The 22,648-nt window shown below is 45.7% G+C and overlaps 1 protein-coding gene across 1 annotated transcript in view; it reads left to right on the top strand.

The window, feature by feature from the left end:
* The window catches only part of PRKDC (protein kinase, DNA-activated, catalytic subunit), an 836,940-nt gene that overhangs the window by 333,989 nt on the left and 480,303 nt on the right, over nt 1–22,648 (top strand). Inside the window, exons 29-30 of the mRNA XM_063923695.1 lie at nt 11,512–11,611; nt 18,299–18,432. Of these exons, the coding sequence (XP_063779765.1) occupies nt 11,512–11,611; nt 18,299–18,432 (234 nt within the window). The remainder of the gene's footprint in view (nt 1–11,511; nt 11,612–18,298; nt 18,433–22,648) is intronic.

The following is a 22,648-nucleotide window of genomic DNA, read 5'->3' as shown; positions in this document are numbered from 1 at the left end:
AAGTGACAATAGTGAAGTCCGTTTTAATACATTTTCTCTAACGTCCTAAGTGGATGCTGGGGACTCCGTCAGGACCATGGGGTCTAGCGGCTCCGCAGGAGACAGGGCACAATAATAAAAGCTTTAGAATCAGGTGGTGTGCACTGGCTCCTCCCCCTATGACCCTCCTCCAAGCCTCAGTTAGATTTTTGTGCCCGGCCGAGAAGGGTGCAATCTAGGTGGCTCTCCTGAGCTGCTTAGAATAAAAGTTTAAGTTAGGTTTTTTTCTTTCAGTGAGACCTGCTGGCAACAGGCTCACTGCTACGAGGGACTTAGGGGAGAGAAGTAAACTCACCTGCGTGCAGGATGGATTTGCTTCTTAGGCTACTGGACACCATTAGCTCCAGAGGGAGTCGGAACACAGGTCTCACCCTGGGGTTCGTCCCGGAGCCGTGCCGCCGACCCCCCTTGCAGATGCCGAAGTTGAAGAGGTCCAGAGGTCCAGAAACAGGCGGCAGAAGACTTTCAGTCTTCATAAGGTAGCGCACAGCACTGCAGCTGTGCGCCATTGTTGTCAGCACACTTCACCAACAGTCACCAACTGTCACTGAGGGTGCAGGACGCTGGGGGGGGCGCCCTGGGCAGCAATGTATAATACCTTTTTATGGCTAAAATACATCACATATAGCCCTTGAGGCTATATGGATGTATTTAACCCCTGCCAGATCTCACAAACTCCGGGAGAAGAGCCCGCCGAAAAGGGGGCGGGGCCTATTCTCCTCAGCACACGGCGCCATTTTCCTGCTCAGCTCTGCTGTGAGGAAGGCTCCCAGGCTCTCCCCTGCACTGCACTACAGAAACAGGGTTAAAACAGAGAGGGGGGGCACTTATTTGGCGATATGATTACATATATAAAAATGCTATAAGGGAAAACACTTGTATAAGGGGTTGTCCCTGTATAATTATAGCGTTTTTGGTGTGTGCTGGCAAACTCTCCCTCTGTCTCCCCAAAGGGCTAGTGGGGTCCTGTCCTCTATCAGAGCATTCCCTGTGTGTGTGCTGTGTGTCGGTACGTGTGTGTCGACATGTAGGAGGACGATGTTGGTGAGGAGGCGGAGCAAATTGCCTGTATTGGTGATGTCACTCTCTAGGGAGTCGACACCGGAATGGATGGCTTATTTAGGAATTACGTGATAATGTCAACACGATGCAAGGTCGGTTGACGACATGAGACGGCCGGCAAACAAATTAGTACCTGTCCAGGCGTCTCAGACACCATCAGGGGCTTGTAAAAACGCCCATTTACCTCAGTTGGTCGACACAGACACAGACACGGACACTGACTTCAGTGTCGACGGTGAAGAAACAAACGTATTTTCCTTTAGGGCCACACGTTACATGTTAAGGGCAATGAAGGAGGTGTTATATATTTCTGATACTACAAGTACCACAAATAAGGGTATTATGTAGGGTGGGAATAATCTACTTGTAGTTTTTCCTGAATCAGATAAATTAAAGTGTGTGATGATACGTGGGTTTCCTCCGATAGAAAATTATTGGAGGTATACCCTTTCCCGCCAGAAGTGAGGGCGAGTTGGGAAACACACCTTAGGGTGGATAAGGCGCTCACACGCTTATAAAAACAAGTGGCGTTACCGTCTTTATACGGCCGCCCTCAAGGAGCCAGCTGATAGGAAGCTGAAAAATATCCTAAAAAGTATATACACACATACTGGTGTTATACTACGACCAGAAATCGCCTCAGCCTGGATGTGCAGCGCTGGGGGGGCTTGGTCGGATTTCCTGACTGAAAATATTGATACCCTTGACAGGAACAATATTTTATTGACTATAGAGCATTTTAAGGATGCATTTCTATATATGCGAGATGCGCAGAGGGATATTTGCATTCTGGCATCAAGAGTAGATGTGATGTCCATATCTGCCAGACGATGTTTATAGACACGACAGTGGTCAGGTGATGCAGATTCCAGACGGCACATGGAAGTATTGCCGTATAAAGGGGCGGTCCATCGGACCTGGTGGCCATGGCAACAGCTGGAAAATCCACTTTTGTTACCCCAAGTCACATCTCAGCAGAAAAGGACACAGTCTTTTCAGTCTCAGTCCTTTCGTACCCATAAAGGCAGGCGGGCAAAAGGCCAGTCATATCTGTCCAGGGTTAGAGGAAAGGGAAGAAGACTGCAGCAGGCAGCCCATTCCCAGGAACAGAAGTCCTCCACAGCTTCTGCCAAGTCCGCAGCATGACGCTGGGGCCATACAAGCGGACTCAGGTGCGGTGGGGGGTCATCTCAAGAGTTTCAGCACGCAGTGGGCTCACTCGCAAGTGGACTCCTGGATCCTACACGTAGTATCCCAGGTGTACATTGGAAATTCGAGACGTCTTCCCCTCACAAGTTCCTGAAGTCTGCTTTACCAACGTCTCCCTCCGACAGGGAGGCAGTATTGGGAAAAAATTCACAGGCTGTATTCCCAGCAGGTGATAATCAAAGTACCCCTCCTACAACAAGGGAAGGGGTATTATTCCACACTATATTGTGGTACTGAAGCCAAACGGCTCGGTGAGATCTAAAAGATTTGAACAATTACATACAAGGGTTCAAATCAAGATGGAGTCACTCAGAGCAGTGATAGCGAACCAGGACGATATGGTGTCACTGGATATCAGGGACGCTTACCTACATGTCCAAATTTTGCCCTTCTCACCAAGGGTATCTCAGGTTCGTGGTACAGAACTGTCACTATCAGTTCAGACGCTGCCGTTTGGATTGTCCACGGCACCCCGGGTCTTTACCATGGTAATGGCCGAAATGATGATTCTTCCTAAAAGAAATATGGACGCTTTCCTGATAAGGGCAAGGTCCAGAGAACAGTTGGCGGTCGGAGTAGCACTATCTCAAGTAGTTCTACGACAGCACGAGTGGATTCTAAATATTCCAAAATCGCAGCTTTTTCCGACGACACGTCTAATGTTCCTAGGAATGATTCTGGACACAGTCCAGAAAAGGATGTTTTCTCCCGGAGAAGAAGGCCAGGGAGTTATCCGAGCTAGTCAGGAACCTCCTAAAACCAGGAAAAGTATCAGTGCATCATTGCACAAGGGTCCTGTGAAAAATGGTGGTTTCTTACAAAGCGATCCCATTCGGTAGATTTCACGCAAGAACCTTTCAGTGGAATCTGCTGGGAAAATGGTCCGGATCGCATCTTCAGATGCATCAGCGGATAACCCTGTCTCCAAGGACAAGGGTGTTTTCTTCTGCGGTGGCTGCAGAGTGCTCATCTATGAAAGGGCCGCAGATTCGACATTCAGGACTGGGTCCTGGTGACCACGGATGCCAGCCTGAGTGGCTGGGGAGCAGTCACACAAGGAAAAAATTTTTTTCCAGGGAGTGTGATCAAGTCTGGAGACTTCTCTCCACATAAATATACTGAAGCTAAGGGCAATTTACAAGGCTCTAAGCTTAGCAAGACCTCTGCTTCAAGGTCAGCCGGTATTGATCCAGTGGGACAACATCACGGCAGTCGCCCACGTAAACAGACAGGGCGGCACATGAAGCAGGAGGGAAATGGCAGAAACTGCAAGGATTCTTCGCTGGGCGAAAAATCATGTGATAACACTCTCAGCAGTGTTAATTCCGGGAGTGGAAAACTGGGAAGCAGACTTCCTCAGCAGGCATAACCTCCACCCGGGAGAGTGGGGACTTCAGCGGGAAGTCTTCCACATGATTGTAAACCGTTGGGAAAAACCAAAGGTGGACATGATGGCGTCCCGCCTGAACAAAAAACTAGACAGATATTGCGCCAGGTCAAGGGACCCTCAGGCAATAGCGGTGGACGCTCTGGTAACACTGTGGGTGTACCAGTCAGGGTATGTGTTCCCTCCTATGCATCTCATACCAAAAGTACTGAGAATCATAAGAAGGAGATGAGTAAGAACGATACTCGTGATTCCGGATGGGTCAAGAAGGACTTGGTACCCGGAACTTCAAGAGATGCTCACGGAAGAACCGTGGCCTCTACCTTTAAGAGAGGACCTGCTCCAGCAGGGGCCTTGTCTGTTCCAAGACTTACCGCGGCTGCGTTTGACGGCATGGCAGTTGAACGCCGGATCCTGAAAGGGCATTCCAGATGAAGTCATCCCTACCCTGGTCGAAGCCAGGAAGGATGTAACCGCAAAACATTTTCACCGCATTTGGCGAAAATATGTTGCGTGGTGTGAGGCCAAGAAGGTCCCTACAGAGGAATTCCAACTGGGTCGTTTCCTACATTTCCTGAAAACAGGACTGTCTATGGGCCTAAAATTAGGGTCCATTAAGGTTCAAATTTCGACCCTGTCGAATTTCTTCCAGAAAGAACTGGCTTCAGTGCCTGAAGTTCAGACGTTTGTAAAAGGGGTACTGCATATACAGCCTCCTTTTGTGCCCCCAGTGGCACCTTGGGATCTCAATGTTGTTTTGAGTTTCCTAAAGTCACATTGGTTTGATCCACTCACCACTGTGGAATTAAAATATTTCACATGGAAGGTGAAGATTCTATTAGCCCTGGCTTCAGCCAGGCGTGTGTCAGAATGGGCGGCTTTATCATATAAAAGCCCTTACTTAATTTTTCATTCTGACAGGGCAGAATTGAGGACTCGTCCTCAATTTCTCCTTAAGGTGTTTTCTGTTTTTCACATGAACCAACCTATTGTGGTACCTGCGGCTACTAGGGACTTGGAGGACTCCAAGTTACTTGACGTTGTCAGGGCCCTGAAAATATATGTTTCCAGGACGACTGGAGTCAGAAAATCTGACTCGCTGTTTAGCCTGTATGCACCCAACAAGGTGGGTGTTCCTGCTTCTAAGCAGACGATTGCTCGCTGGATTTGTAGTACAATTCAGCTTGCACATTCTGTGGCAAGCTTGCCACAGCCAAAATCAGTAAAAGCCCATTCCACAAGGAAGTGGGCTCATCTTGGGCGGCTGCCCGAGGGGTCTCGGCTTTACAACTTTGCCGAGCTGCTACTTGGTCAGGGGCACACCCTGACTGAGGAGGACCTGGAGTTCTCTCATTCGGTGCTGCAGAGTCATCCGCACTCTCCCGCCCGTTTGGGAGCTTTGGTATAATCCCCATGGTCCTGACGGAGTCCCCAGCATCCACTAGGACGTCAGAGAAAATAAGAATTTACTTACCGATAATTCTATTTCTCGTAGTCCGTAGTGGATGCTGGGCGCCCATCCCAAGTGCGGATTGTCTGCAATACTTGTACATTGTTATTGTTACAAAAATCGGGTTATTCTTGTTGTGAGCCATCTTTTCAGAGGCTCCTTCGTTGTTATCATGCTGTTAACTGGGTTCAGATCACAGGTTGTACGGTGTGATTGGTGTGGCTGGTATGAGTCTTACCCGGGATTCAATATCCTTCCTTATTATGCACGCTCGTCCGGGCACAGTATCCTAACTGAGGCTTGGAGGAGGGTCATAGGGGGAGGAGCCAGTGCACACCACCTGATCCTAAAGCTTTTATTATTGTGCTCTGTCTCCTGCGGAGCCGCTAGACCCCATGGTCCTGACGGAGTCCCCAGCATCCACTACGGACTACGAGAAATAGAATTATCGGTAAGTAAATTCTTATTTTCTAAAAATTACACTAAATACTTTGTTTACATAAATGAGTCAAGTTTAACACCAATAAAACTCCTGGTGCAAGGTAAATGCAGAGAAATTACCGGAGATGAATGGAACCGTGGCCAAACAGTTCCAAACAGCGCATGAGTGGTTGTTTTGGACCCACACTAGTCCAATCGATAAACTGCTCTGGTCACCAAGTCTTAAACTCCGCGTTCCCTTAACACCTGGAGGCTCCCGACGCGTTTCCACCCCTGTCTGGGGTCTTTTTCAAGGTATCCTGGTGAATAACTTGACTAGGATACCTTGAAAAAGACCCCAGACAGGGGTGGAAACGCGTCGGGAGCCTCCAGGTGTTAAGGGAACGCGGAGTTTAAGACTTGGTGACCAGAGCAGTTTATCGATTGGACTAGTGTGGGTCCAAAACAACCACTCATGCGCTGTTTGGAACTGTTTGGCCACGGTTCCATTCATCTCCGGTAATTTCTCTGCATTTACCTTGCACCAGGAGTTTTATTGGTGTTAAACTTGACTCATTTATGTAAACAAAGTATTTAGTGTAATTTTTAGAAAATGTATTAAAACGGACTTCACTATTGTCACTTTTGTTTCATTTTCCCATGGTGGAACTGTTTGTGACGTGAGTTGAAGTTTGGGAAGATTGCCGTGACTAAGACTTCATCCGCACAGCGCAGGCTAAGTCATTTGCCCACGAATTATTGTATTGTATCACTGTGGTGAGGGGTGATGGAAACCTCATAAGGGCATCTGAAAGCCAGCAGCAGTCATTTGCGCACAGAGTCACCAATACTATTGTTTGTATAGGCTGTGTCGACATGTTTAATGTGGAGGGCTACGTGGAGGCGGAGCAGGAGCCAATAAGTGTGATGTCGCCCCCTACGGGGCCGACACCGGAGTGGATGGATATGTGGAAGGTATTAACCGACAGTGTCAACTCTTTACATAAAAGGTTTGATGACGTAACAGCCTTGGGACAGCCGGCATCTCAGCCCGCGCCTGCCCAGGCATCTCAGAGGCCATCAGGGGCTCAAAAACGCCCGCTAGCTCAGATGGCAGACACAGATGTCGACACGGAGTCTGACTCCAGTGTAGACGAGGATGAGACAAATGTACAGTCCACAAGGGCCATCCGATGCATGATTACGGCAATGAAAAATGTGTTGCACATTTCTGACACTAACCCGGTTACCACTAAAAAGGGTATTATGTTTGGGGAGAAAAAGCAGCCAGTGACTTTTCCCCCATCTGATGAATTAAATGAATTGTGTGAAGAAGCGTGGTGTTCCCCTGATAAGAAACTAGTGATTTCTAAGAGGTTACTGATGGTGTACCCTTTCCCGCCAACGGATAGGTTACGCTTTGAGACATCCCCTAGGGTGGACAAGGCGCTCACACGATTATCTAAAAAGGTGGCACTGCCGTCTCAGGATACGACCGCCCTAAAGGAGCCTGCTGATAGAAAGCAGGAGGCTATCCTGAAGTCTGTGTATACACACTCAGGTACTATACTGAGACCTGCTATTGCTTCAGCATGGATGTGTAGTGCTGCAGCAGCATGGTCTGATACCCTGTCAGACAACATTGATACCCTCGACAGGGATGCTATTTTCCTAACCATAGAGCATATAAAGGACGTCGTCTTGTATATGAGGGATGCACAGAGGGACATTTGCCGGCTGGCATCTAGAATTAATGCAATGTCCATTTCTGCCAGGAGAGTATTATGGAATCGGCAGTGGACAGGTGATGCTGATTCTAAAAGGCACATGGAGGTTTTGCCTTATAATGGTGAGGAATTGTTTGGGGATGGTCTCTCGGACCTCGTATCCACAGCAACAGCTGGGAAGTCGACCTTTTCACCTGAGGTTTCCTCACAGCCTAAGAATGCACCGTATTATCAAGTACAGTCCTTTCAGCCTCAGAAAGGCAAGCGGGTCAGAGGCGCATCCTTTCTGCCCAGACGCAGGGGTAGAGGAAAAAAGCTGCACCAGACAGCCAGTTCCCAGGAACAAAAATCCTCCCCTGCTTCCACTAAGTCCACCGCATGACGTTGGGGCTCCACAGGTGGAGCCAGGTGCGGTGGGGGCGCATCTCCGGAACTTCAGCGACCAGTGGATTCGCTCACAGGTGGATCTCTGGGTTCTACAAGTGGTATCTCAGATACATGCTGGAGTTTGAGGCGACTCCCCCTCGCCGTTACCTCAAATCAGCCTTGCCAGCGGCTCCCAGGGAAAGGGAGGTAGTGCTGGCGGCTATTCACAAGCTGTACCTTCAGCAGGTGATAATCAAGGTTCCCCTCCTTCAACAGGGACGGGGTTACTATTCCACAATGTTTGTGGTACCGAAACCAGACGGTTCGGTGAGACCCATTCTAAATTTTAAAATCCTTGAACACTTATGTAAGGAAGTTCAAGTTCAAAATGGAATCGCTCAGGGCGGTTATTGCAAGCCTGGAAGAGGGGGATTTTATGGTGTCGCTGGACATCAAGGACGCTTATCTGCATGTCCCCATTTACCCACCTCACCAGGAGTACCTCAGGTTTGTGGTACAGGACTGTCATTACCAATTCCAGACGTTGCCGTTTGGTCTGTCCACGGCACCGAGGGTATTTACCAAGGTAATGGCCGAAATGATGATACTCCTTCGGAAGAAGGGAGTTATAATTATCCCGTACTTGGATGATCTCCTTATAAAGGCGAGGTCCAGAGAGCAGTTGTTAGTCAGTGTAGCACTTTCTCGGGAAGTGCTGCAACAGCACGGCTGGATTCTGAATATCCCAAAGTCGCAGCTGACTCCTGCGACGCGTCTGCTGTTCTTGGGCATGATTCTAGACACAGAACAGAAGAAGGTGTTTCTCCCAGTGGAGAAGGCCCAGGAACTGTCATCTCTGGTCAGGGACCTCCTGAAACCAAAAAGGTGTCGGTGCATCACTGCACGCGAGTCCTGGGAAAGATGGTAGCTTCTTACGAAGCAATTCCCTTCGGCAGGTTCCATGCAAGGATCTTTCAGTGGGATCTGTTAGACAAGTGGTCCGGATCGCATCTTCAGATGCATCGGCTGATCACCCTGTCCCCGAGGGCCAGGGTGTCTCTGCTGTGGTGGCTGCAGAGTGCTCATCTTCTCGAGGGCCGCAGATTCGGCATACAGGACTGGGTCCTGGTGACCACAGATGCAAGCCTCCGAGGTTGGGGGGCAGTCACTCAGGGAAGGAACTTCCAAGGACAGTGGTCAAGTCAGGAGACTTCCCTTCACATAAATATTCTGGAACTAAGGGCCATTTACAACGCCCTGAGTCAAGCGGAACCCCTGCTTCAAAACCAACCGGTGCTGATTCAGTTAGACAACATCACGGCGGTCGCCCATGTAAACCGACAGGGCGGCACAAGAAGCAGGATGGCGATGGCAGAAGCCACAAGGATTCTTCGATGGGCGGAGAATCACGTGCTAGCACTGTCGGCAGTGTTCATTCCGGGAGTGGACAACTGGGAAGCAGACTTCCTCAGCAGGCACGACCTCCACCCGGGAGAGTGGGGACTTCATCCAGAAGTCTTCACGCTGATTGTAAATCGTTGGGAACGGCCACAGGTAGACATGAGGGCGTCCCGTCTCAACAAAAAGCTAAAAAAATATTGCACCAGGTCAAGAGACAAGAGACCCTCAGGCGATAGCTGTGGACGCACTAGTGACACCGTGGGTGTACCAGTCGGTTTATGTGTTCCCTCCTCTTCCTCTCATACCCAAGGTACTGAGGATTGTAAGAAAGAGAGGAGTAAGAACTATACTCATCGTTCCGGATTGGCCAAGAAGGACTTGGTACCCAGAACTACAAGAAATGATCTCAGAGGACCCATGGCCTCTGCCTCTCCGACAGGACCTGTTACAGCAGGGGCCCTGTCTGTTCCAAGACTTACCGCGGCTGCGTTTGACGGCATGGCGGTTGAACGCCGGATCCTAACGGAAAAGGGCATTCCAGATGAAGTGATTCCTACGCTGATAAAGGCTAGGAAAAACGTGACGGCACAACATTATCATCGTATATGGCGAAAATATGTTGCTTGGTGTGGGGCCAGGAAGGCCCCTACAGAGGAATTCCAGCTCGGTCGATTCCTGCACTTCCTACAGTCAGGAGTGACTATGGGCCTAAAATTAGGATCCATAAAGGTCCAGATTTCGGCCCTATCTATTTTCTTTCAAAAAGAACTGGCTTCACTGCCTGAAGTTCAGACGTTTGTTAAGGGAGTGCTGCATATTCAGCCCCCTTTTGTGCCTCCAGTGGCACCTTGGGATCTTAACGTTGTGTTGGATTTCCTGAAATCCCACTGGTTTGAGCCACTTAAGACCGTGGAGCTAAAATATCTCACGTGGAAAGTGGTCATGCTATTGGCCTTAGCTTCGGCTAGGTGTGTGTCAGAATTGGCGGCTTTGTCGTGTAAAAGCGCTTATCTGATCTTCCATATGGACAGGGCAGAATTGAGGACTCGACCCCAATTTCTCCCTAAGGTGGTATCAGCGTTTCATTTGAACCAACCTATTGTGGTGCCTGCGGCTACTAGGGACTTGTAGGACTCCAAGTTACTAGATGTAGTCAGGGCTTTGAAAATCTATGTAGCCAGGACGGCTGGAGTCAGGAAAACTGACTCGCTGTTTATCCTGCATGCGCCCAACAAGCTGGGTGCTCCTGCTTCAAAGCAGACTATTGCGCGCTGGATCTGTAGCACGATTCAGCAAGCTCATTCTGCGGCAGGATTGCTGCATCCTAAATCAGTAAAAGCCCATTCCACAAGGAAGGTGGGCTCTTCTTGGGCGGCTGCCCGAGGGGTCTCGGCTTTACAGCTTTGCCGAGCTGCTACGTGGTCGGGTTCAAACACATTTGCTTAGTTCTACAAGTTTGATACCCTGGCTGAGGAGGACCTTGCCTTTGCTCATTCGGTGCTGCAGAGTCATCCGCACTCTCCCGCCCGTTTGGGAGCTTTGGTATAATCCCCATGGTCCTTACGGAGTTCCCAGCATCCACTAGGACGTCAGAGAAAATAAGATTTTACTCACCGGTAAATCTATTTCTCGTAGTCCGTAGTGGATGCTGGGCGCCCGTCCCAAGTGCGGACTCTCTGCAATACATGTATATAGTTATTGCTTAACTAAAGGGTTATTGTTATGAGCCATCTGTTACTGAGGCTCAGTTGTTGTTCATGCTGTTAACTGGGTATGGTTATCACAAGTTGTACAGTGTGATTGGTGTGGCTGGCATGAGTCTTACCCTGGATTCCAAATCCTTTCCTGGTAATGTCAGCTCTTCCGGGCACAGTTTCCCTAACTGAGGTCTGGAGGAGGGGCATAGAGGGAGGAGCCAGTGCACACCAGATATAGTACCTAATCTTTCTTTTAAGAGTGCCCAGTCTCCTGCGGAGCCTGTCTATTCCCCATGGTACTTACGGAGTTCCCAGCATCCACTACGGACTACGAGAAATAGAATTACCGGTGAGTAAATTCTTATTTCTCCCCCCCCCCCCCCAGAGTGCAGTCTAGAATAGGTGGGCACAACATAGCTGGCCTTCACCATGATGATACACATTACACTTCCTCCCCCTGTACAGGCCATGCAGCCTGTTGCTATAATGTACTGTATGGCGGTCACTGCGATGCTGTGTGTACTGTATAGCCTGAGTTTTGTACTGTTTTTGTGGTGTGTGTTTGGAGAGGGTATTAATTTCATGTTATGGGTAATAATTTGGATGTGAAATGATAGTTGAATTTTCATTCACCTGCCCCTTTTTTTCAGTTTCGTTCCCTCTCATGTCAAAATGGCTACGCCACTGAATTTACTTACATGCAAATGTGCAATTTGCTTGTCATATTAATTTGTTTTCTCACTATTGCCTTAGGTACTATTCAGCAATGTAGCGATGTCATTGATCATCTGAAACGCATTATCATTCAGAAAGCCAGTTCTTTGAACAAGGCATCTAAACGGCGCATACCAAGGTATAAAGGTTGTGTGCACCCTGCATAGGATACGCTCCTATTCACTTTGTGCTTTTCTTATACTAGTCATTTGTTTTAAGCTGATCTTACACTCTATCTGTTTCACTCCAACATACAGACTAATGCAGAGTTATGTATTTATTTATTGAGTTTCATAGAAATAATATATGAAAACTTTTACAATGCTTGGCACCTGTAGGCAGTGTTAATTTTGTCAATGAAAATTTTGACTAAAAGTATTCGTCGACTACAGTTTTTTTCAGGACTAAAATTAGATTAATATAAGACTAAAATTTAAACTGAGATCCACTGATTAATTCTGGGTACTTACTAGACGATAATTTGAACGATGTGCCCGATTCCGATGAATCCGAACCGCACGTCGTTTAAATTGTCATGTGTATACCCACTATGTCGCTGACAATGCACACTCCTGCGCGTCGTTGGCGTCATCCTCCATTGGCTCTGCATGCAGGACCGACGGATGACATCGCCAGCGAGGGCCATGCTGCCAAATGCAGCATGGCCCCCCCGCTGGGTTCCATCGCCGTCGATATAGCTGGGCACACACATCATCTAGTACAATACAGGGTTAGGTGCGCCAAATGGACAATTTCTTTTGGTGCAAAAAGGATGATGTTGTTATAATAACACTCAGACTAATTATTTTAAATGTCAAAAATGTCTTTTATTTAAGCTAAAAATATGTCTTTATTTACTGCACGCACTAAAAACTTATGCAGTTCTATGAAGGGTTGTGATTTGGAGATTGGGGAAGGGGACTGGATGGTGAGGGATGTTGGAGGGGCGGGGTGGGGGGGGGGAAAGAAAAAAGAAAAGAAATATCCGTGTGCTTTGGATATATAACAAGTCTGTTACTATAAAGGAGTGGAGACACTCAGGTCGGTGGCGTCCCACCTCTGTAGTGCCTATAGTCTTGTTGGAATGTCCAGAGTCTGTGATCAGTATTTATGATTTGTCCAGTAGGAAGAGGTTTGAAACAAAAGGGGTACCCCCGGAGGGTCGGTGCGGCAAGGGATCCTAATGGTTGCTAATAGTCAGGTAGTGAGGGCTCCGGACATACCGTCCACCCCTGTGCTCTGACAGTTCACGGTGTCGTTCTTCTGAGCGCACCGTGGTTGTCTGTGCAAATGGGGAAGCGGTCACCGTCTTGGAGAGGGAGAAAGACAACTGCTTCTAGCCCTGCTGGGCTGTCTGCCGTGTCTTTTCCTCTCCTACAGAGTCCCTTACCTTATCCTCGTAGCTCCGTCTTGTACCCTCTTGCCGGCGGCCTGCTCCGTTCTCCTTCAGCGGCGTTGTCCTCCTCTTGCTTCCGGGTTGTCCTGATCACGTGTTTAGGTTACGAGGTCGCGACGTTCTCCTTCAGTGAAGCGGCTGTTCTCCCTCGTCCGTCTTTGTTTCTATGTCTCTTAAGGCTCTGAGGAGAGTCTCTTACTGCTGTTGAACTGTGGCTGGAGTCTGGAGCAAGCAGGAGAAATGCAGAATGATGTATGGAATGAAATGATGAGAGCAACCACTGGAGACTGGAACACGGGGAACCACTGGAGACTTGACACACCAAATGTTACTCGTTGTCCAAGGCACCCCCCCCCCCCCCCGCCCCTCCAATATCACTCACCATCCAGCCCCCTTCCCCAATCTCCAAATCACAACCCTTCATAGAACTGCATAAGTTTTTAGTGCGTGCAGTAAATGAAGACATATTTTTAGCTTAAATAAAAGACATTTTTGACATTTAAAACAATTATAATTATTATAACAACATCATCCTTTTTGCACCAAAAGAAATTGTCCATTTGGCGCACCTAACCCTGTATTGTACTATATCTATATTGAAGCTTGAGGTACTTCTGAAAATAGGTAGCAGCCTTAAGACAATCTAAATACTCAAATACATGAGCGCTGGATAACCTTCCTTCTAAGACACACATCATCTAGTGTGTTCCCAGCCTTAATCTTAACTAAAACAAAGCAAAAAAAAAAAGTGACTAAAACTAAAGTTAAAGTCTTTGTCAAAATTAACACTGGAAGTAGGGTTTTACATTTTTAACAATTATGCGTTCTAGATATTTTCAGAAAATAAATATGCTGTGAAAGACATAGGATTCTGTAATGCACTTGTTTGTTCTAACAAACTTAATACATTAATTTGGGCAGTATATGATATATGGGAGTACTACGGTAAAACAGACTCAGTATGTAACACATTCTCAACCTACTAGATTACTAAATAGATAGGTAAATGTATGCAAACTTCTTCAGCAGAATCCATTACAGTATCATTAAACTGTTTGCAAAAGTTATGACTAAAGTTTTGACTAAAATTAGACTAAAATAAAAACTAATGTACACTGACTAAATTTTGATTAAAACAAAGCAAAGGAAAAAGACTGAAATGTGACCTTAAACTAACTACAATTTTAAGTAAGCGACTAAGACAGAAGGGGGTATTCAATAGAAGTAGGATCGATCCGACACATCACTATTCAATGCTGGCTGTTTCTGGCAGCATTCTGACAATGCAGGTTCGACTTCATTACAAGTCGAATCTGCATCAGCGGTAAACTATCGAAAACAGCCGTGTTTTTGACACGTGTTTTCTGACCAGTGCCGGTTTTTTTTGACAGTCAAAAACGGCACTTTTATTGAATAGGTCGAATGCATTTTCGACCAAAAAACTGTTGAAAAGTGCACCAAAACGGACACCAATAGAATACTCCTCTAAAATGAAATTTAAAATCCTTGTCAGAATTAACACTGCCTCTAGAACTTAACTCTGTTGTTAACTATGGCCCTCATTCCGAGTTGTTCGCTCGTTGCCGATTTTCTCTATATTGCGATTAGTCGCTTACTGCACATGCGCAATGTTCGCAGAGCGCATGCGCTTAGTTATTTTACTCAACAGTTAGGTATTTTACTCACGGCATTACGAGGATTTTTCTTCGTTCTTGTGATCGGAGTGTGATTGACAGGAAGTGGGTGTTTCTGGGCGGAAACTGGCCGTTTTATGGGTGTGTGTGAAAAAACGCTGCCGTTTCTGGGAAAAACGCGGGAGTGGCTGGAGAAACGGGGGAGTGTCTGGGCGAGCGCTGGGTGTGTTTGTGACGTCAAACCAGGAACGAAACTGACTGAACTGATCGCAGTGGCAGAGTAAGTGTCGAGCTACTCAGAAACTGCTATGAAATTTCTATTCGCAATTTTGCGAATCTTTCGTACGCAATTCTGCTAAGCTAAGATACACTCCCAGAGGGCGGCGGCTTAGCGTGTGCAATGCTGCTAAAAGCAGCTAGCGAGCGAACAACTCGGAATGAGGGCCCATGTGCGGTTTAGGGGTCTTTGTTTGCTCATGAGGCGAGTAGATAAAACAATAGAACCTTTACCAAATGTGTAGCTGATTTTAAATATGAAAGAGTGGTAGAGCTGTTATTTAGTCTCTCTCCCTCTCCCTCTCCCTCTCCCTCTCCCTCTCTCTCTCTCTCTCTCTCTCTCTCTCTCTCTCTCTATATATATATATATATATATATATGTGTGTGTGTGTGTGTATATATATATATATATATATATATATATGTGTGTATATATATATATATATACATACATACATACATACATACATACATACATATGGTATACAGTATATATATATATATCTATCCAGTAACCCAACCGTGTATAGCTTTGCTCCTGTGCCCTCCAAAGGGGATTACACCCCTAAATATGCATGAATTGGAGAACAGACGGCACTCTTGAGACTTGAAGCAGTAATTATGAACAAATCGTGCTTTTAATCCAAGTCTACGTTTCGGGGTTCGTGATCCCTTCCTCAGGACATGCAACACAGCAAACAAAGTGACATTATATAGAGAAAATAAACGTACCCACCCCTAGGACATTCCCCCAGTGTTTTTTCCATGTTCACTGTATGCCAGACGCCTGCACAATGTACTACCGGTCGCGGCACCTCCGCGAAACCGGAGGTGACATCATCTGGCCAGCGGTGTCACGGTAACCACTGTAAACACAAAAACATATCTTATAACACTATACATCCAGCGCATAATGCAAACACATCTACTAAGAGCACTAGTAAATAACACATCACATATATAGCACATTTAAAAAACACCTTATTAGTGCCCTGTGCAACAGCTGCTGTATTGGCAAAAATACTACAAATCAACATGATATTTAAAGTTGAATATACCATAGCATACCCAGAGTCTGGATGCATAAATACCCTTGAAATATTATTATTTTTTTAAATATTTTTTTACTAAATATTAATACCCTGTCACATGACCCTGTCGCATGATCTATAATTTTATATTTTTATATATATATATATATATATATATATATATATATATATATATATATATATATATAATATAGTTGCTTCTCACATGACTTTGTATATTTTCTATAGGCTAGTAGTAATATATATATATATATATATATATATATATATATATATATATATATATATATATATATTTTAAGTGGGGCAGATCCTGGTTTTATTTATCATTAAAGGAAGCAGCACCTTAAATGCTATGGTGATCATTCTGAGTTTGAACGGATCCCTTTACATTGATGCAAATAGTGAGGTTTAGCATTTTTGCATATCTGTGATTTTGCCGGATTTGTCTCACTATGAAATCTGTGTTTAGGTCCAGGAACTGTTCTATTGTGTTGGAGTTTTGTGGGTGTGTGCAGCAGCTGGAGTTCTGTGCTATTCTGATTTGTGCGTACAAAGAAGGGAAGCATATTTTACACAGATCTTTTACCCAGCAAGCTGCTGATATAGTGCCAGTAGTGATGGTGACTGTGGACAGAAAAAGTGGGCATAGGGGCTTTTTGCTTGGTGCCACATGGATACTTCAGTAGCCCTGTAGAAGCTATCATTAGGATAAGTCAGAGTTTCACAGCATCACACAAGCACAGCCACTTTGCATCTGACTCCGATTCAGCTGCCTATGTACTCTGATTCAAAAGAGGGTTCCTAAACTGACTGAATCACAGGCTATAATAGTCAGCTGGGATTAGTGTTGTCATCATACTTAGGAGAGCACCAGCTCCTTCTTCTGGTTTATTTTAAATAATAATGAACGTGTTTTAATATACACTGCTCAAAAAAATAAAGAACACTAAAATAACACATCCTAGATCTGAATGAATGAAATATTCTTATTAAATACTTTGTTCTTTACATAGTTGAATGTGCTGACAACAAAATCACACAAAAATTATCAATGGAAATCAAATTTATTAACGCATGGAGGTCTGGATTTGGAGTCACCCTCAAAATGAAAGTGGAAAAACACACTACAGGCTGATCCAACTTTGATGTAATGTCCTTAAAACAAGTCAAAATGAGGCTCAGTAGTGTGTGTGGCCTCCACGTGCCTGTATGACCTCCCTACAACCCACACAAGTGGTTCAGGTAGTGCAGCTCATCCATGATGGCACATCAATGCGAGCTGTGGCAAGAAGGTTTGCTGTGTCTGTCAGCGTAGTGTCCAGGGCATGGAGGCGCTACCAGGAGACAGGCCAGTACATCAGGAGACGTGGAGGATTCCGTAGGAGGGCAACAACCCAGCAGCAGGACCGCTACCTCCGCCTTTGTGCAAGGAGGAACAGGAGGAGCACTGCCAGAACCCTGCAACACCGTGCAGGACGTTTGGCATTTGCCAGAGAACACCAAGATTACAAATTCGCCACTGACGCCCTGTGCTCTTCACAGATGAAAGCAGGTTCTCACTGAGCACATGTGACAGACGTGATAGTCAGGAGACGCCAAGGAGAATGTTTTGAAGCCTGCAACATCCTCCTGTATGACCGGGTTGGCATTGGGTCAGTAATGGTGTGGGGTGGCATTTCTTTGGGGGGCCGCACAGCCCTCCATGTGCTCGCCAGAGGTAGCCTGACTGCCATTAGGTACCGAGATGAGATCCTCAGACCCCTTGGGAGACCATATGCTGGTGCGGTTGGCACTGGGTTCCTCCTAATGGAAGACAATGCTAGACCTCGTGGCTGGAGTGTGTCAGCAGTTCCTGCAAGACGAAGGAATTGATGCTATGGACTGGCCCGCCCGTTCCCCAGACCTGAATCCAATTGAGCACATCTGGGACATCATGTCTCGCTCCATCCACCAACGCCACATTGCACCACAGACTGTCCAGGAGTTGGCGGATGCTTTAGTCCAGGTCTGGGAGGAGATCCCTCAGGAGACCATCCGCCACCTCATCAGGAGCATGCCCAGGCGTTGTAGGGAGGTCATACAGGCACGTGGAGGCCACACACACTACTGAGCCTCATTTTGACTTGTTTTAAGGACATTACATCAAAGTTGGATCAGCCTGTAGTGTGTTTTTCCACTTTAATTGTGAGGGTGACTCCAAATCCAGACCTCCATGCGTTAATAAATTTGATTTCCATTGATAATTTTTGTGTGATTTTGTTGCCAGCACATTCAACTATGTAAAGAACAAAGCATTTAATAAGAATATTTAATTCATTCAGATCTAGGATGTGTTATTTTAGTGTTCCCTTTATTTTTTTAAGCAGTGTATTTGGTAGTTAGGAAGTGATTGAAATAAAACTGAAAATCGAGACGGCATCATTAAACAACAATTACTGTAAAAATGTATTCCTTTCTTACTGTAGGGGCTTTCCTCAAATGCAGTCTATTTGTCTCTTGGATGCTGTCCTGTGGCTATTAGAGCAATGTGGGCGCCCCCAGACTGAGTGCAGGCACAAGGCCATGGCACTCTTCTTTGAATTTGTTCCCTTACTATCAGGTACTTTATTCTACATATTTAAAGTTATTATTTGTTCATGAAGGATTGTATCTTAACCACTGGAGATGTACACAGATACTGACATAAACTAACTGTATTTCTCCTGCGCTACTTCATGGCAGCCATTACTCTGGGGATTGTATCCCATTTCCTAACACTAGACAGAGTTTTTTCAATAATTAGGCACCGCCCACTATGGGTATATAGTGCCGCTCCTTCCCTTCCTTCTTAGTCTTTTTCCTGTCTCCTAGCTTGACAGTGTAGGAGTTTGTTATTTTTGTTCTGGGCTTACCTCTGTGTTCCCAGCAAATACGTCTGTATGCAGCCGTGCTGGAAAAGGGTGACTCCCTGGGGAGTTAGCAGAGTGTGCTAGGTGCGGTCAAGTAAGTCCCCATGTCTCAGCTGAAGGTGTCTGCCTGCTAGTGAAGCTGTAGGACTCTTTCCCTTGCTTACCGCTGTCTGTAGCAGCCGCTCTGTGTAATACCCACTCTGCTAGCCACAGTGCTGTGTGGTCTCATTGCCGGGACCGGAAGTAGCGGCTGGCGGTCGGAAGTTACGTGTGGAGAAGGGGACGTATGGCTGGCGTCCGGAAGCGCTGGGGGGGATGTATGGAGGTGGCGGCTGGCGGAAGTACTGGTAGCGGCTATCCCAGGGTGCTGTTCGGGACGGTCTGCTCATGCGTCCGCCTCTCTATGGTGTGAGCAGGATTTTAAAACAAACTGCACTGCACACTAGGAGTGTGACGTTTCTCCTCGGGTGGCTGGGCAGGTTTTCTGTGCTTACCAACATTATGGAAAAAGAGCCTTCTCCCCAAAAGCTTGTCAATAACCGAAATAGGCAAGTCCTCATAGAGGGCATGTTATTATTCAGTAAAAAGCTTGCTTAGGGTAGGTTTTTAATGGTACTATTATTGTTACTATTGTAGTTTGTCTCGACCGAAGAAGAGGTTGTGTAAAAAGAAGCATAGAGAGATGCCGTGTGCAGCATGTGATGAGATCTTTTCTTCTTCTGAAAATGTGAAGTTCTGTGAGGACTGTACACAAAGTGATTCTCAGGATACTAAGCAATCCGGCAGATACAGGATTTGATGGATTGGATGAAAAAGTCTTTTGTTACCAAGGAACAGCTGTCTGAGTTGCAGGGATATAAGAGCTAGATCCCTGGCTAGTATTGACTCTTTGGACGAATCGGTCTCACATGAATGCAGTTATGATGATTATCAGGCAGCCCCTAATGCGGAGTGAGAAGAAATGCAAGAGGATGATAGGAAGTTTAATTTGGAACTTGTAGACAGTCTGTTGAAGAATATTTTTAAGACTATGAATTATAAAGAGTCTGAAGAGAAGTGTGATGATAAAGATATACTGTTTGGAGTTAAAATCAAGAAGAACAGGTGTTTTTCAGTTCACAAAGCATTAAAAAATGTAAGTAAGGAGTGGCAAAATATTGACAAGACTTGGCAATATTAAGAGAGTTGATCGCATGTTCCCGATAGAGGATGAACAATTTACTAATTGCTGTACAGTTCCCAAAATTGATGCGGCAGTTGCAGAGATGGTGTCAAAAACTACCATTCTTTTAGAAGATGGAACAGTTTTGAAGGATGGTATGGATAAATGTATGGAGAATGCATTAAAGAAATTACATTTATCTTCAGCAGTATCCCTAAAGTCAGATGTGGCTGTGGCGTCAGTTTCAAGAGCATTAAGAGTCTTTGGATCAGTATTGTCCACTGATTTGGAGGAGAAAATTTCAAGGCAATATCTGCAAAGAAGTTTAAGTATCATGCTTAAAGGTATTGATTATTTGTGTGAAGCCTCTTTAGAGGTTTTAGATTTTGCTGCGAAGTCTATAGCAGCAGGATTAATGGCAAAGAAGAGCCCTGTGGCTTCGTTCATGGTCAGCAGATATGCACTCCAAAAATAGACTGGTGTCTTTGCCATATGAGGGTTCTCTGTTATTTGGCAATAAATTAGAGGCCATTATACAAAAAAATGTCAGGATGTAAGTCAGCAAGATTACCTCAAGACAAAAAGAATAGATTTCCAATTCCTTCCTCCAAGCAACAATTTAAGGAGGCGAGAGGATACTGACCAGGCCGTGGTTATACAGGCAGATACTCGTCATGGACGAATAGGCAGTCCTTTCTTCAATCCTACAGAAGAGGTGGACGAAGACAATGACTATTACAGGGCACCGGTATCCTTTCCAGTAGGTGGCAAGCTTCAGAAGTTCATCAGTCATTGGCGAGAGTCCAAGATTCATGGGTACTGGACGTCATATCCCGGGGATACTGGATAGAGTTTTCAGTAATTCCAGACTGGGACAAATTTCTAGTTTCAGAGACGCCAACCATGTATCCAGAGTGAAAAGCACTGGAAGATAGTTTAAAGAAACTTGTCAAGGCAAGAGCAGTAGAGGCTGTTCCATTTTCACAGATAAGGAATGGATTCTACTCCTGAATATTTCTGGTAAAGAAAGCATCTGGGAATTCAGAACCATCTTAGATTTCAGACAGCTCAACAAATTTATAAAAGCAAGAAAATTCCATGTGGACACTCTAAAATCCATTCTGTCGGGTGTAAGAAAAGAGGATTTTATGGCATCCATAGACTTAAAGGATGCTTATTTCCATGTATCTGCAGCCAGGCAGCACAGAAAATATCTAAGATTCTGCATCCTCAGGAAACATTTTCAGTTTACGTGCCTCCCGTTCGATCTGAAGACATCTCCAAGAATATTTACCAAGGTCCTTACGGCACTTGTAACTCTTATAAGAGGACGACAAGTAGCAATTTGGTCATACCTGGACGACTTGCTAGTATGTGGAGAATCAAGAAGAAAAGTAAGGGAGGCATTGGGCGAGACGCTACAGATCCTTTAGGGTCATGGCTGGTTAATAAACTGGGAGGAGAGCCAGTTGGCAACAAAGTAAAGAATCCAGTCTCTGCGTGTACAGGTGAATACCCTCAGTTATGTGATATGTCTCTCGGAAGAGAGGTGTAGAAGAATTCAAGACCTAGCTACTCTGGTGAGGATGTGCAACAGTGTAACATTGCGTTAGGGGATGCGTCTTCTGGGGATGATGGTCTCCACCATAGGCGTAGTCCCTTGGGCGAGATAGAGGATGAGAGATCTTCAATCAGACATCCTAAGTTACAGTCGAAGATGATATTCACTAAATTATCGTGTAAAGCTGTGTCAGAAGACGAGTCCCTAGCCTGGTGGATGGAGACGGAGCTGGTCGACAGAAAAACATCTTTGTCAGATCATCGTTGTCTGGTTCTAACAACGGATGTAAGTGCAAAAGGATGGGGAGCACATTTGCTGCAGCAAAATTGCCAAGGCAGGTGGGACCGAGAGGAAAGAAGGCTGTCGTCAAATCACAGAGAAATGAGAGCGGTATGGAATGCGATAAAATATTTCCAAGATTAGTTGTGGGCGATTCATCTCAAGATATTTTTGGACAATGTAGCAGTGGTGGCCTGTCTCAATCGGCAAGGTGGCACCAGAAGTCAAGTACTAATGGAAGAGGTATCAAAGATACTAGAATTAACAGGACGACAACTCAAGATTCTCTCAGCTCTACATGTTCCAGGAGTAAACAATGCGGTGGCAGATTTCAATACCTCTCTTTTTCTCCCGATATCATCTTCCAGGAACAGGAGGAGTGGATGTCTTCTCCCAACCATGGAGATTCAATCTGGCATATGTAGTCCCTCCGTTTCCAATGATTACCCGTATTCTAAAGAAAATCAGGGAAGAGAAGGCACAAGTCATAATAATTCTTCCTTATTGGCCAAAAAGAGTTTGGTTTCCTTCAGTGCTGATGATGGTGTTACAGAAACATTGGATGTTGCATCCGAATCTGCAGCAGCTTCACATTGTTGCATCCGAATCTGCAACAGCTTCATCTGACGTGGAAATTGAACGGCAGTTACTGAGGAAAAAGGGCCTATCTGAGCAAGTAATTAATTTACTGATTAAGACGAGAAAGAAAGTGTCCTCTAATATTTATTATAGGATCTGGAGAACCTTAATTTCTTGGTCTAATTTAAAATTTGACCCACAGAAAGCAGATACGTCTGAAGTCTTACAATTTCTCTTGGATGGCTTTGAAAAGGAACTGGCAGTATCCACAATCAAGGTTCAGATAGCAACTCTGAGTGTCTTGTTGGAGTGAAGATTATCCAAAGAAGACCTGGTGAGAAAATTC

Source organism: Pseudophryne corroboree, chromosome 5 (assembly GCF_028390025.1).
Source record: "Pseudophryne corroboree isolate aPseCor3 chromosome 5, aPseCor3.hap2, whole genome shotgun sequence".
Classification (NCBI taxonomy): Eukaryota; Metazoa; Chordata; class Amphibia; order Anura; family Myobatrachidae; genus Pseudophryne; species Pseudophryne corroboree.
This window is presented reverse-complemented; position numbering and strand designations above follow the sequence as displayed.